This window comes from Pelobates fuscus, chromosome 8 (assembly GCF_036172605.1).
Source record: "Pelobates fuscus isolate aPelFus1 chromosome 8, aPelFus1.pri, whole genome shotgun sequence".
In the NCBI taxonomy this organism is placed as follows: domain Eukaryota; kingdom Metazoa; phylum Chordata; class Amphibia; order Anura; family Pelobatidae; genus Pelobates; species Pelobates fuscus.
This window is the reverse complement of record NC_086324.1, coordinates 73,594,419-73,610,015: the sequence shown is the minus strand read 5'-3', so window position 1 is coordinate 73,610,015 and position 15,597 is coordinate 73,594,419. Positions and strand designations below refer to the sequence as shown.

At 36.2% G+C, this 15,597-nt stretch overlaps 1 protein-coding gene across 1 annotated transcript in view; it reads left to right on the top strand.

Annotated features, from left to right (window-relative positions):
- The window catches only part of COL6A1 (collagen type VI alpha 1 chain), a 65,389-nt gene extending 50,359 nt beyond the window's left edge, over positions 1-15,030 (top strand). The window contains exons 22-35 of the mRNA XM_063430058.1: positions 2,718-2,780; positions 4,211-4,261; positions 4,770-4,805; positions 4,896-4,958; positions 6,139-6,204; positions 6,531-6,566; positions 6,890-6,926; positions 7,798-7,806; positions 8,251-8,384; positions 9,940-10,049; positions 10,366-10,549; positions 10,637-10,811; positions 11,761-11,790; positions 13,695-15,030. Of these exons, the coding sequence (XP_063286128.1) occupies positions 2,718-2,780; positions 4,211-4,261; positions 4,770-4,805; positions 4,896-4,958; positions 6,139-6,204; positions 6,531-6,566; positions 6,890-6,926; positions 7,798-7,806; positions 8,251-8,384; positions 9,940-10,049; positions 10,366-10,549; positions 10,637-10,811; positions 11,761-11,790; positions 13,695-14,290 (1,590 nt within the window). The 3' untranslated portion in view covers positions 14,291-15,030. The remainder of the gene's footprint in view (positions 1-2,717; positions 2,781-4,210; positions 4,262-4,769; positions 4,806-4,895; positions 4,959-6,138; positions 6,205-6,530; positions 6,567-6,889; positions 6,927-7,797; positions 7,807-8,250; positions 8,385-9,939; positions 10,050-10,365; positions 10,550-10,636; positions 10,812-11,760; positions 11,791-13,694) is intronic.
- The last annotated feature ends 567 nt before the right edge of the window (positions 15,031-15,597 follow it).

Sequence of the window (15,597 nt, the reverse complement as noted above, 5' to 3'; positions counted from 1 at the left end):
ATGTCTTCTTGATGGCATCATGGGAGGTGGAGGGATCTTGGGGTCTTGACACTGGACAAAGGGGTCTTGGCACTGGATAAAGGTGAGTAAAAAGGTTGTTGTTTTTTTAAATTGTACTGCATAGAGACCGGTCCCTGGATATTACTAGGGACAAGCCACAGGTTTGTATTCCTAATGCCATAGTGTTTCTTTAAAAGGACACTAAAGTCTTGCTCAATTCACTGCCATTTAGGAGTTAATTCACTTTTGTTCCTGTTTATGCCACCCTAGCCACACCTCCCCTGGATGTTACTCATACAGCCTGCCTCATACAGTCTGCATGGAAACAAAATGGTTTGATTTTCAATCAGATGTAACTTACAATAAAAGTTTTTATCTCCTGCTCTGTAAATTGAACTTGAATTACATACAGGGGGCTCCTCATGGTCCACCTAGTTATTAATAGAGCAGGGAATAAGAAATTCTACATTCAACTGCATTTTCAAAAAAGGTAGTGTAAACATTAGATGACTCTTTATAGGAAGTGTTTAGGGAGCCTGTGTAAGTCACATGCAGGGGAGGTGTGCCCAGGGCTAAAAAAACAAAGTGATTGATCTGCTAAATTGAAGAGAACTGAGCAGTGAGACTGCAGGGGCATAATCTATACACCAAAACTGCTCATTAAGCTTCAAAAAGTTGTTTTGGGGACTATAGTGTCCCTTTAAGTATCATGTAATAAAAAAAGATAGATAATGGCTAAGTGTGTATTGTATACACAAACAAAATACATTATGTTGTAGATCTCTGAAAGTAGTGCCTACTTTAATCCCTAATTCTCATTTACCTCAATAAGAACTTGCAGAAAATGTTGTAAACAAATATAGATTTACTAAAGAGACCATAGTCTAGTACCCCTTAACTCATTTATTCCTGTATTGATGTACTTTACTCACAGCCTACTCACTGTCCTATTATTGAATGATGTTAATGTTTGTACCATGTGCATGGGGAAAAATTTGTTTCGGTTTGTTTGATTGATTTGTTATTTTCTAAATTCAGTTTTTCCAAAGGCCTAGATTTTATATTGTTCGATAAGTTTTCCAAATGATTTAAATTTTTTGGATGAACTTTTCAAATGACTTTTTCAACATATTAAAATATCAAAATATATGTCAAATATAAAAAAAATATGAATATATAAAAATATTACAACATATAAATAGTTTTCATACTATTAAATAATTGTAAAAGTTCATCCAAAAATATTGAATTGTTTGGAAAGTTTATACAACAATATTAAAATCGAGGCTGAAATTTGAAAAATATCGATTCGGACTAACTGAATTTCGGTTCAGAAATGTGTGTTTTCATATTTCCGAAGGCCATATTCTGTAGGCCACATTTCTAAAGATCATGGTAACAAAGTTACCAAGGAAGTACCAAATTAGGGAGTTATCTGCTAAACTGCTGAAATATAATACAGAACTTAATAAAAGCCTTTTCCTTAATTTTGATCTTACAGCTGTTTCGTTGATAACTCCCTAACTTGGTATCCTTATATGGGATTACGTGGGATATTAGAGGATACTAAATTAGGGAGTTATCTGCTAAACAGTTGAAAAAGGATTGAAAATTAGTTTTCAAAATTGTGATCATCCAGCTGTTTGTAAATAATTTGTAAATAACTCCCAAATTTGCTATCCTGGCGAGGGATATTTAAGGATTCCAAATTAGGGACCTGTCTACTAAGCAGCTAAAATATAAAAATTCAAAGCGTTTTTCTTAATTTTGCTCTTTCAGTAGTTTAGCAGATAACTTTTTAATTTGGTATCCTTATCAAAATGAATGGATCCAAAAAGTTTGTGTTCCGGTTTGTTTATGATTAGCTCGTGCGCGTTTTGATTTGTTATTTTTCTATTTGCATATTCATTTTGTTCAAATTTCTGTTTGGGACAAAACTAATGGCAAAATCCAAAGGCTTCACAGTGTGGTGCAGTAGAAGGAAGTTTATTCAGGATAAAGAGAACAAAACCATATACATATAGGCATGTATACATTGTGAAACATTTGGATTTTGGATATTTCAAAGGGACTATGGATCTCTCCAATGGTACTCCAGGAGTGGTAGCAGTTACCATTTGGATCCCTGAGTGCAACATTATCTTTTGAATTAGATACACATTGCACATCCTTAAATTTTTTCAAGGTCAATAAATAATGCATCATTGAGCTGGGTAGTAAAATGCATACCATAGAACGTATATAAAAATTGTCAGAAATGCAAATGTGCCCTTTCTTACGATTAAATAATGTGTTATTAATATCTCAGTATTATCCTATATTGTGTATCCATCCATGATATTTCACAATATAAAATTCATACTGTACCCCAAGCATCATGCTGAAATAAAATGCGTTAATGTGTTTAATGCATCTGTAGCACAGACTGTTCCCTACATATGAGTTGTGTGACCGTCAATGTGTCCCGTAACGGGTGTATAGTATTTTGTGCTTTGTGTTGTCTGTAGAATGTAAACTGTTCCAGAGCCCAGGGGACAAATGTCCAGATTGAGACTTGATGAGTAGCTTGTGATTTCCACTGCGCTGTCCAGCATGTGTATTAAACTGGAATCATCTGCAGCTGTTTCCTGTGTCTCCTGTTTTTTATTAACTATAAATCCTCTCCCCCTCACTATTATTTCTGTAATTTTGTGTGGCTTTATTATTTTATTTCTTAGGGAAATAAAGGACCAAGAGGAGCTAAAGGATTACCCGGCGAGCAGGGGCCTGCAGGAGACAGAGTAAGCCCTTATTATTCCGAGGATATATCGAGGTGTCCTATAGTGTACACAAATGAAGAAACAGTACTTAGACTACCAGTAGAGTGACATGATTTATACCAGTGGAGGTGGGGAGGGGGTTGTAGATAACGGTTTTATATATGACTTGGCTGATGTGTACTAGATAAATTGCCTGTGTGAGTGTATTTTACACAGACTAAACTGACACGTAGAGAGTTGGAGGGAGCCCATACTGCAGGGGTGAGGCCAAATACAGCATACAGAAAAAATATTTCAGAATAAGTAATAAGTATTTACATGTAGTGGACATTATATAGGGCAAGGGCATACATGTTTAAAATGCAAATGAGCCAATGAGCTGTATACGAGCACAGTGTGTGTTGAGTTTTATTTTATTTTATTTTTTACTATTTTAGCGTTCAGGTAGACTTTTATTGAAACATCAAGGCTAAAATCTCTGCACATTTCAGCTTTGCCTTAAACATGCGTAATTAAATTTATATCATGATATTATATTGATGCTTCAATAAAAGTCTAACTGAAATCTAAGGTGGTTGAGCCTCCACCTGAATTTATCTTTGATTGACTACTTTGGATACAGGAGTAACAGGCCATCACCAACAAAGGATTTGAAGAGATTAGGAAGTGGAGGTTCTGGAGACCTAAGAGGAGTTAGCAATGTGGTATTTACAGAGAGGAATATATCCATAAGTGATGTCACATTCCTTTAGTGTGGTGGGCCAGATTTCACATGGGCGGAACATAATGTGTGTGTACATTTATATATGTGTGTGCAATCTGATGTGTGTGTATCACATAGCTCACCAGCAGTAAAACCCTCAGAAATTTGCTTTAGGACTGTGTATGACTGTATCACAGAACTCCACGGCAATACTACTAACAGTAGCATTCAGCATATATAAGTTTAAAAAAGAGCTTCATAGCGATAAGTCTTGCTGTAATGTGCTATGTATATATCATAGAGCTCCACAACTCACAGTAATGTGCTAAGTGTACGAGTGTATCACAGTGATTCACAACAATAAAACTCACAATCATGTACAGTGTGAAGGAGTTTATCAAAGAGCAACACAACAATAAAACTTGCAGTAATGTCCTTTGCTCCACTGCAAAGATGATTGACCTACCAATCTATTTTGAAACAAATTAAAAATGTTTGATAAATGTTTGCACTAGGCTAGCTATGACAAATATGGTATTAAGTGTTGAATAAACACTTTACAATAGGATCTCATAGGACTTATTTGGCCCTATGATGAATGGTATAGGACAGTAGTTAAGTACGTGTTTACAAGGAAATATTTTAAATGACGGGTTGAGAATGTACCAGTGAAAGAAAGAAGCAGGGCATTTACTCCTAGATGCAATGCCAGAAGAGATTTGAAACATCATTTAATTCCATTCATTAGGGGGAAGATGGACCTCCAGGAGCAGGGACAGATGGTTTCCCAGGATTTCAGGTGAGCTTCTGACACCGTAAATCCTTATATTTAATTAGCTATTCTTTACCAGACTGCTTGAGACATTCATTAACTTTCTTTATAATTGTATAAAAGTATTATTTTAGCTATTTGATAACTTTGTGGAGACATTGAGATATTAGGGGGGATTTTAAGTGCTTGAGAAGAGGCAATAAGCACATAAAAGGCCCCCTTTTTAATTTTGTCTTCCCTGCCTTCTTCATTAGCATCACACCATCTAATCACCCCTCCACCTATTTATAGCACCCACCTAATTTAACTGACCAAGAGTCCTAACATAAGTCATAGAGTTCTTCTATAATCATAATATATATATATATTATATCTCTGTTTCTCTGTGTTAAACACTGAAGTCATGCCACTACATAGTCTTGAACAACGATGACCCACAGGGCCATACCCTTTTCTGAGATTGAGCCAAACAATGTATCTCTTAATCTCTTAAAAGTAGAAATCCATCTAAGTGATAATTATCTCTATTTTTCAGGGATATCCTGGAGCTCGTGGAGAACCCGGATCTAATGTAAGTATTTTATCTAGGACTATCTCCTTACATATTATGTGGAAAATGAGGTGGAATCCAAATTTCATCCAAATTTGCTTTCTTTTCTAGGGTACTAAGGGATATCCTGGACCAAAAGGAGATGAGGGAGAACCTGGAGACCCTGGTAATGATGTAAGTATGAGGACAGACTTTTAAGTCCTTGGTACAATCATACCACAATAGGTTGTTAGTGACAAGATATCTTTAACTGGTGATATAGAATTACAGTGAAACAATAGCAATTGATCTTTCGTTCACTATTATTAAAACATTCTTTGAGTGTAAGGTTGATAATCAGATTATTTACTGACTAGTGAGATAAGGAAAGAGTTGAAGAGTCATTTGAGAGAAAGCCTAGGCAAGGGAAGAACACTAGATAGACTTACAGCTGTTGTTAAATTATAACTCTCATTATGAATCATTCTACAACAGTTGGGTTGATACCATGTGTCCATGTATAGTCTAGTCAGGGTCACAGAATAGCCAATCAACATTATTTCCTGTTGCAACTTTTATTTTTGAAAATGGACTCAACCATGCCTCTTCTAGTCTCCATATATTACCTGCGGATACATGTTCAAGGTTTAAATTAGAACAGCATGTTCAAGTGCCACAATTACATCGTAAACACCCATAGGCATAAAGCTTATAGGCACTCCACATGCCTGAAATAATGTTAAAATATAAATTTAGAAGGCTTTGGGACAAAGGAAAAAACATTATCACAAAAACATTGTGGAGATAGGCAAGGTTTTGCTGATGGACCTGTAATGAATGGGTGGGATTACAGACTTATTCCAACATCACTAAATAAATGTGCTGTTTTTCCACTTTAACAAAGTGCCCAGGCTTTCTTTTTGGAAACCTGACTCCTTACGTCAGGCAAACAGAACATAAAGTTCCTCAACATTGCTTGATCATAACACTTACTACAAACTATACAACTTCTCGCAAAAAGTGACCTGTTCCACCACTAGGACTGCTTTATTTTTTCCAGTAGTATATAAAGAGAATATAGAGAGTGGGTAATATTCATTAATCTACTACTTCGTGGTATTTAGCATATATTGGATTTCAGAACACAATATATGCGTACAAGAGAAAATAAATGTGTGCATTCCGGAACAAATGTAGACATAGTGTACTATCCTTACAGCTTGCACTCATCACAATTCTCCCCAGACTATATAATATAAATTAGCATGAAGTAGTTAGAGATGTTCTGCCTGTCAGTAGCTTATATACATGCATACATCATATAGCCAGTGAAACTGAAGGATTAGTAACTGTTAGGTTTTGTTTCTTGTTGCAGAATCTCACTCCTGGCCCAGATGGGGCTAAGGGAGCAAAAGGCTACAGAGGTTCAGAGGGACCACCGGTAAGTTACTCAGAGCACGTCTTAGCAGAGTCCCAAATCGCCATATTCGGATTCTGTGTGATAACCCAGCTTTATAAGGAAAGCAAGTTGAATTCTGTCTAAACATGGGTTTGCTCAGCATAACACAGCACGACTGCCAGTAGCTAAGATTTCTGCCCAGTCTCTCTTGGGATAATCCTGAAAAAATTCTGCCTCATACTGTCTTACGCTTATATTCTCCTTAACTCACTGTGTGCTTGTCTGCTTTATATTACCCTTCAAGACATTAATTGTTCTTTCTGTTGTCATTGTCACTGCATTTACAGACAGGTTATATTCTCTTTTAGGGACTTCCAGGACCCCCAGGACCTCCAGGCCCAGATGTGAGTCACATTTTATTTGTGTTGGCACAGCGTGCTTAGCAATCATCAACATATATATGAACAAACTAGCAACCCCCTGATGTGTGATTGTGAGAGATTGTCGTGGAAAGTTGACATTGTGTATCTAACCCCGTTTCTCTTGGGTCGGAAGCAAAATCCCATTCTTCTTCTGCCAAAGAACATGTAACCAACAAATCTAATATTTTTCATGTTTATGGTGTTTACATTCTTGTGGTCAGATAAACAATTTGTTCTGCTGTAAACATTTGTTTGGTTGCTTTCCCTTATGATTTGATAACAGTGAATGTTTTTTTTGCTTTCAGGAGTGTGAGATCCTGGACATTATAATGAAAATGTGTTGTGAGTGCCAGTCAATTTCTATATTTATGTCTATCTATATATATGGGAACATGAGTGACAAAACATACATTATGAGGATTAATTTACATTAAATGGCCTTAATAAACTGTAATACAAAGAGGCAGAAGTTATTAGTGGCCCTGATTGCATTAACTTTTGAATTGTAAATAATAATATTATACTGAACTAGAATAACTGCACATTATGAATGAGTGACTATACACAAGAGAATGATATAATATAGTAAGACAATTTGATTGGTTACTTGACATTTTCTAGCTGTTCTTCCATTCACTAGTTCACATATTTAAGCATTGCTTAAACTTTTTAACATTTTGCTAATTATTATTATTATTATTATGGTATTTATACAGCGCCATCAAATTCCGCAGCGCTTTACAATGGGTGGGCGAACAGACATGTAGTTTTAACGGGACAAGTTGGACACACAGGAACAGAGGGGTTGAGGGCCCTGCTCAATGAGCTTACATGCTAGAGGGAGTGGGGTAAAATGACACAAAAAGGTTAGGATAGTATTAGACTAGTGACAGTTGCAGAAGAGGAATCAGTCGGGAGCTATTAACAGTTTGATTGATACGCTTTTATGAAGAAGTGGGTTTTTAACAATTTTTTTAAGGAGTGGAGACTGGGTGAGCATCTAACGAAGGAGGGAAGCAGGTTCCACAGGAACAGTGCAGCTCTCGAGAAATCTGTACCCAGAATAACCAATCACACCTTTCCTCATTGTAAATGTGCTTGACATATTTTTTATTAAATACACATTAAATATTTTTTTATTAAATACACATAATGATACATTCATTTCAATTATATTCGAAAGTTACCTAATTTTTCCTTTCTTTTATTGCAGCTTGCTGTGGTAAGTATGAAGTCAACCCTCCAACCATCTGTCACCATTCACTCATTCCACTATCTCATTTCCCTATTATAATTCACAATTCCGTCTCCTTTAAACCGTTTTTTAAACCTGCCCGTAAGTTTCCATCTTTTTATTTTCTTCGTATTAAGTTCACTTTTTTAACCACTGCACAAACAATATGCTCTGTTCCCAAATTCCACTACAATGCATTGAATTGCAAGTTGGATATTGAACTTGCTACCTCCCATTACTTGCAGACCTACATTTCTGCATTAGATATGAGCAAGCTAAAAGATGGAATTATGTTGGCAAAATGTTATCTAAATTTCTCAGCCCTATGCTTCTTCATCAGTCATGTTAGCAGTACTAAAGTATGTGTTTGCATGTGTGTATGTGTGTTTGTAAATGAGCTAATGCCAGCTCCTTATCCATTTTTCTTCCCAGATTGCATCTGTGGTCCCATTGATGTACTGTTTGTGGTTGACAGTTCAGAGAGTATCGGTCATACCAATTTCCAACTTGCTAAAGAATTTATTATAAAAGTTATTGATCGTCTAATACGAGATGAACATGTCAATGTAAGAATTCCTATATGCCTATTAGGTTATATCTTGAAGAAAACATTCTTACTGTGATACTTTTAAGTCAATCGTTGGGTATAAACAACATTTATTAGGGATTTTTAATAAAAATTAAGGTCTTCCAACTCTACCCATTATGCAAATGCCCACCGTGGTAGATTTAGCAGACACCTCGCAGGAGAGAATAAGTTCTTCGTAAGCTACTTTCTTGTATCAAGATATCAAGCACTAGCTACTGAGCAAAGTAAGATGTGAGTATAGTACATTGTAATTATTTTTAAGAGGAAAATTGTGTGGAAAAAATAGATTTAAGGTTTTTTTTTTCATTTCATAAACGAGTAGTGATATAACTACTGCTTCTATTCTATGTTTGGCCAACTATGCTCCACTGCCTGAGAGAAGATTAAGGTGGTAAGGAAGAACGGAATGATAGAAACATTTAATATATATATATATATATATATATATATATATATATATATATATATTTATTTTATTTTTTTATAATATATATTTTTAACAGTGAAACATTTTGTAAAAAAATCCATTCACACTGTATAATAGCAAAAGTCTAACTTTTGTCAAACTGCAAACTTGTGCCATTAAAGAAAAACGCCAAACAACTTTGGATTCTTACTCTACCATGCCCAGGGGTTTATATAGCATTTCGGTGTATTTCTTTTTATCATAGGTCTACCCATTTCTATGGGGTAGGCAGTCCTGTTCATCAATGCATGAAATCATTGACTTACAGAGAGAGTCTTGCTACAAAATATAACTGCTTTTATCTGAATATTCAAAATAGTCAAATTGAGCCAAGCTTGTTGAGTTCAGTTCTAATGCAAACCAATCAAAATGTTTACATGTGCACAGATTAACTTTTGCTGATAGGTATGCTCATTTCCCTATGCTAGCAGTAGAAAAGGAATATGCATTTTTAAAGTATTTCTGGAGGAGGAATAACTCTTATCAGATCAGCTTATTAAAAATGGAAGTGAAATGTGTCAAATAGGGTTATCAAGTTCCATCCTTATATACGGATAGAATTGTTCTCTTGCTAGTTCAGCAACCTCTGTATGTATGACAGCTTTTAGTAAATGTCTTTATCGGTAAGATTGGGAGATCGCTATGTCTGTGCAGACCCCATATGAAAACTTTAAGATTTTGAACGTCGCATAAAAATGACCAATGTCAGTACGAATCAAGGGATGAAAACAAATAAAGTATAGGTTCCTTACTGCAATCATATGTTTTCATCTCTGTAACATAAAAATGTTACTCAATACCAATGCATTTTTCATATGTAGCCACAAAGCATGATATCTTCATATGTGTCCTGCAAAAACCCTAAGCTGACAACATATTGCACAGACATCGGTAATAGCAATCTGGTGTTTGTATCTCAAGCAATGACAATAAATCTACATACCATCATGCCATGGTAGTCCTGCTTATGTGATACTGCACATAGTGTGCTTTTTATACTCTTGTTGTTGGGATGCAATGGTAATCCTCTTTACAACATTGAGAAAGTTCTATTTCATTTTCATAGTTTGAAGCGGATGACTCTCGGGTGGGTGTTGTGCAATACAGTCATGGAAACACTCAAGAAGCTGTTGCACTGAGAGATGCAAACATCCAAACCATTGGACAGCTGAAGGAGTAAGTACAACTCAAACCCATTGACAGTATTATATACATGATAATATAAATTATATATCATAGTACGCTGTTTATTGCACTTGAAGGATATCATTTGTTCGTGCTAAGTAACAATTAAGATCACTGATCAAAAATGAAACGTGTAGAACTGAACATTTTGGTGCATTTGGTTATCATTTTAGAGTATTTGCCAAATTAATTGATTGATTGGAGAGCAAAATTCAAAGCTTTGAAATCCATGCACCCTTTCCCCAAACCAGAGATAAAGGTTGACTTTTGTACAGTAATGGGGAGAAATACATATTTTATGTCGTAGGGCAATACAGAATTTGAAGTGGATCGCAGGTGGAACATGGACTGGAGAAGCCCTGGCTTTCACTAAAGACAATCTACTGAACATGTTTTCTTCTAAAAAGAGAGTGGCACTTGTTCTGACAGATGGCCATTCTGATGTCTTGAGGGACAAGACTCCACTCAATACCCTTTGTGAAGTCACTCCGGTATGGGAATGCTAGAATTTCATGTAGAATGCAAATTATTCCTAATCTCATATGATAGTCACACTATATATCTTTTTCTAAATATAGGTAATCTCTGTGGGAGTGAGTGACATTTTCCAGGCTGCTGCTAACCCAGACCAAATAGAGACAATTTCTTGTGGTGGGACAACATACAGTGGAGGTCTGACCTTGCAGAAGTCAAACTTTGCTGAGCTTCTAGATGATCATTTCCTGCAGAATGTAACTGCTCATATCTGCAAAGGTGAGAACCAAATTGGATGAAATGAAAGGACAACCAGACGAAAATACTTTTCAATTCACTACTTTTCAATTCACGTGTTTTATCAGAGAGTCTAGTTTTCATGCAAGGATTCTCGGCAGTGCATTGTGATTACTTGGATTTATATAGTCTAATGTTCTAATTTTAAAGGAACACTCCACATGAAAATTAAAACCTAAATACATAAATAAATAAAATGTACAAAAATATATGTTTTGTAGATAAACCCCAATGAAAACATGAATGCATTTAGTTATGCATGTTGACACAGGGGTACAGTTTAAACAGCTTGCAAAAGCTGCAGTTCTTCTGTCTGTTTTCTGCCTTTGTAAGCCCTCAGTCTGTGATGGGAAAATAGCCAATCAAAAAATTTCTCATTGCAAAACCTCTAAGCCACAAGTGTACCCTCGCAAGGAGAACTAGGGAAGAAGCTGCAGGTGGGGAGGAGGACTCAGGAGTCACAAAAAAATGGTAGGATTGAGCTCAGTGGACTCACAGGCTCACTGGCACCAGTAGGAGAATATAGGCTTGTTCCTATCACTTCTGTTCTCAGGGGAGCTAATGGAAGGAGGAGGAACACCTCTCTTGCTGTCTGATTATCAGCAAGGGATGCGTTTCTTTATTGATTTATAAAAGTGCTGATTTCTCCTTCAATGTATAAAATTCTGAGGTTTGAGCAAAGTTAATTAAAAACAAGAAAATTGGGTGATTAAAACATTGTATCAGTTAGTTAAGACAGTTGACATACTTGGTTAAAGAGTGTTTAGATATCAAATTATTGACCAAACAGATGTTGGCATCATGAACATGTAGACATCAGCAGAAGAAGCACTATCAAATAATCATAGTATAGACCAGAAGGCTAACACCAAGCATTGACAGTGACCTGTTCTATCACCTCATTACTGATGTTTTAAATTCTGTTTTACAGAGAAGAAGTGCCCAGATTATACTTGCCCCAGTAAGTATGCAACGTTTGACTATATTATCTGTAATCCAAAGGAAGAATTACTTACCAAACTATTAATGAAGATTCTCTAGTAAACCAATCTTGATTCCCATCACTAATTCCCAATCAGTGCTTGGAGATCCATAACATCTGCTATGGAAACATTGAATATACTATTCTGTGCACACCAAAACCTGACCCATTATGGGTGGATATATGCATTACTTTGTGTATCATAAGTATATTATTTTTCTAGTTAATTATTTTCAAGCTCTTTTAACAATTATGATTCTCTGCAAGCTGAAGATATACCCTGTTTAAAAAAAATAAAAAAAAATAAAGTGTCAGGTTTGAGGGCCTTTCATTAGAACCCTGGTTTTAGCTGGGGACACCCTAGGATACAACCACTACAAAGAAAGGCCTGAAACGTAACAGGCTGTGACTAAAAGCACTTGGGAAAAACTTCGTAGCTGATAAAGAACAGAAAAAAAAGAGGTAGATCTGAGACTGATTTTAGGAAGTAGTGGTATCATTCACTTTGGGACAGGAAGATCTAAACATGGTCATGGCCAGGGATTTTGCAAGGAACAAGGAATGGCCAAAGTAGATGGTGAGTAGATATAGGATGAGGAAGTTATATAAGAATACTCCATCAAAGAAGCTTTCTTTTTTCTGATCTTCAACTACATGGGCTTCAGAACATCTGAGCATTGCCCAGAGCTGCAAAAAGAAATTACATGATTAAGTTTAGTTAAGGTGTACTAGTAGTCACTTGTTTTGTAGTGCCAAATATAGGCATTGCATTCAAACTGATGACTATTTTCTGGATGAGAAACCACCAATGCTGATCTTATCGTACTAGAAGCTTTCAGGTGAACGTTAAAATTAATTGTGCCATAATCTTTATTCCTCCATTCACTGAACAACAATGAATCGTTGTAAAAAAAAAAAAAGAGAGGTTTAGAAGATATAAAAAAAAGACTAAGGCCTTGATTTTTTTTTGCTTGGATCAGCTTTCCAAATGAACAAACTGTTTGAAAGTGAACCTGTCATGACAGATATAGGTTTGCAGTTTTATAACCATCTGACTTAGCTTGTGTTACACAATTAAGTGTTTTTCCACATAATACCATGTATTATGTTTTTAATTTATTTCCATAACACCTGTCTCCTTCTCAGAGCATCAATTATGTTTTCAGTGGGTGTTACCCTTGCTTTAAGGAACACATATCCTGCATAACTCTGTTTGGGAAGCACAGACAAGCATCTCATAACAAGTTAAAAATCCCCAACACTTTATGGTGGCTTAGTGTAAATAAATGCTATCTGTTTTCTTTCCATTCTCAGATTGTCTGTCCAAAACTGCTGCAAAAAATCATTCTGGCTGTTTCTCTCCCTGGAGGTGCTGCTCTCACACAGAGCCTACCCTTTCTCCCTACTTCCCCTTGCAGGCATTGCTCTCCCTTGGGCTGAATTCAAGCAGGAGAGATGCACAGGGGAGTTTTTCCCTGATAACAGATATGCAGAGCACAGCTTTCTTATCTCTGTGCTGACTGGCACAGACTGGCACAGAAAGAGTGTTAGTAGGGGGAAGGGTTGTTTTTTAACCTCTGATTTTAGAGAAATCTATTTCTGTTAGCACAATATATAGATGCAATGTGATTATTTTCATTTATGTTTAAGTTGTATTTGTCATGACAGGTACCTTTTAGTGGTGACTTCTGTAAATAAATGTTTTGAAAAGTTTGCTAACAGAGAGTGATCATTGGATATGATGATCAAAACAAATAAAATTAAGGCAAAAGTTAGATGATGTCATAATTCCACATGTACATATCTGATGAATTTAATCATAATGATGTGATTAGGACCTATTTTTTGCCATGCAATAATACATTTATTTTTTATCTCCATAGTTGAATTTTTTGTTCCAGCTGATATCACACTGCTCGTGGACAGTTCTGCTAGTGTAGGAAGCCTGAACTTTCAGACTACCAAGAGCTTTATAAAGCGTTTGGCACAACGTTTCCTGGAAGCTAAAAGTCCGTCATTTGATGCCGTACGTCTTTCTGTGGTGCAGTACAGTGGGACTGCCCAACAGAAGGTTGAAGTACAATTCCTGGCTAATTACACTGAGGTAGTTGATGCAGTGGATAAAATGGAATTCCTGAATGGTGCCACAGATGTAGGAGCTGCTTTGCGGACTGTAACAGAGCTTTATCGTGAAGATTCCCTACCAACATCAAGCAAGAAGCTACTGCTGTTCTCTGATGGAAATACAATTGCAGAAGGAACACTTCAGGAAGCAATCCGGGACGCACAGGCTGCTGGTATCGAAATCTCTGTACTGTCTTTGGGAAACCGACCAAACGAAGCTAACCTGAAGATACTGCTAACAGGTGCTCCTGTCCCTGATCGTCAGCTCTTCCGTGTCCCTGATTATCCTTCTCTGCTTCGGGGCGTTCTGTACCAGACCATCACCCGCAGAGTTTCCCTCAATCCCAAACAATAAGGGCACAGAGTAAACCTCCCTTCTCCTGACAGCACACAAAGCCTGAGATTGTACATCTCAGAATTCCACTGATGCAGTGTGCTGAGATTATAGTCAAAGAAATTTAACCTTATTCTTTGACTGTAATCCCATCCCAATCCCTGCAGTCCCTCAAAATCTTTCTTGGATCCACAAATGTATTCTACGGTACATCGTGTATAGAGATGATCTGTACTGAAATCACATTTCATCTCAAATTTTTCTAATGACTTTTTAAAATGGCCGATGTGAGGAATTATAAATTAAATTCATGTTTTAGTGATGCTGAACACCCATTTTCCACAGTATGCAACCTGATTTGGAAGGTTACATTAATAATACATTGCAGTTATCAGAATGCTAATTTAGCATTCTCTACCTTTAGAATTAAAAGTTCCCAACAAGGGTGCATTTTGTATTTCCTTCTCAAACTTTGTTGTGTGTATTTTTTTAATGAATAAACACACATGCTTGTGCCTTGTTAAAAACTAGTTAAGGATAGCAACCACTGTACCATTTGATGCCCATTATTTTATTGATAATATTTTAGACATCACCATACCATCGACCATTTTTTTTCTTCTGCCATTATTTCTAGAAATGGGGAGATGAGAATAGAGGGGTTTTGTTGTAAGTGAGAAAAATATCATTGATTTGAGGTTATGTTCATTCCAATGAGGTAAAAGTAGGTGCTGTAGGCATATAAAAACTACCAGATTAACACAATAGTGTTTCTTGTCAGATATTCGTTGTTTGCCTACTGACATACAGAATTAGGGCTGGGAATATTGGAAACATTTATAGGAAACAAAACAAATCTATTTTAGCTGGAAACATTTCTACAGATGGTTTGTAAATTGTATTACTGTTTTCTTTCTTTCTTTTTAATGCATTTGTCTGTAAAAGGGCCTAATGGCCCACGTGGAAGTATCATTTTAGTTTTTCTTTGTCTTTGGTATTTTTTGGTGTCTAACTTTTACATTAAATTAAGGGGATTTACATAATCCAACAGGGACCCTCATTATTCCCTTGCAGAATTCCTACAGTAGAGAGAAGTTAATTTTATGGACAGTGTAGTGCAGTCGAATGTTGGGTGTGTACAGAAATCTTTAACATAGATATGCAGAAAGACAACAAGTGTGAGATGTGAGAAGCACCCTAATACTGCGAAGATTCAACATGAGTGTTTTTCATTTTATTGGTGCTACATTCAGAGAAAGTGATATCCTATAACCCAATATATCTGTGTGTATGGGTGGTATCTGTTATTTGCATATTGTGCCACTGGT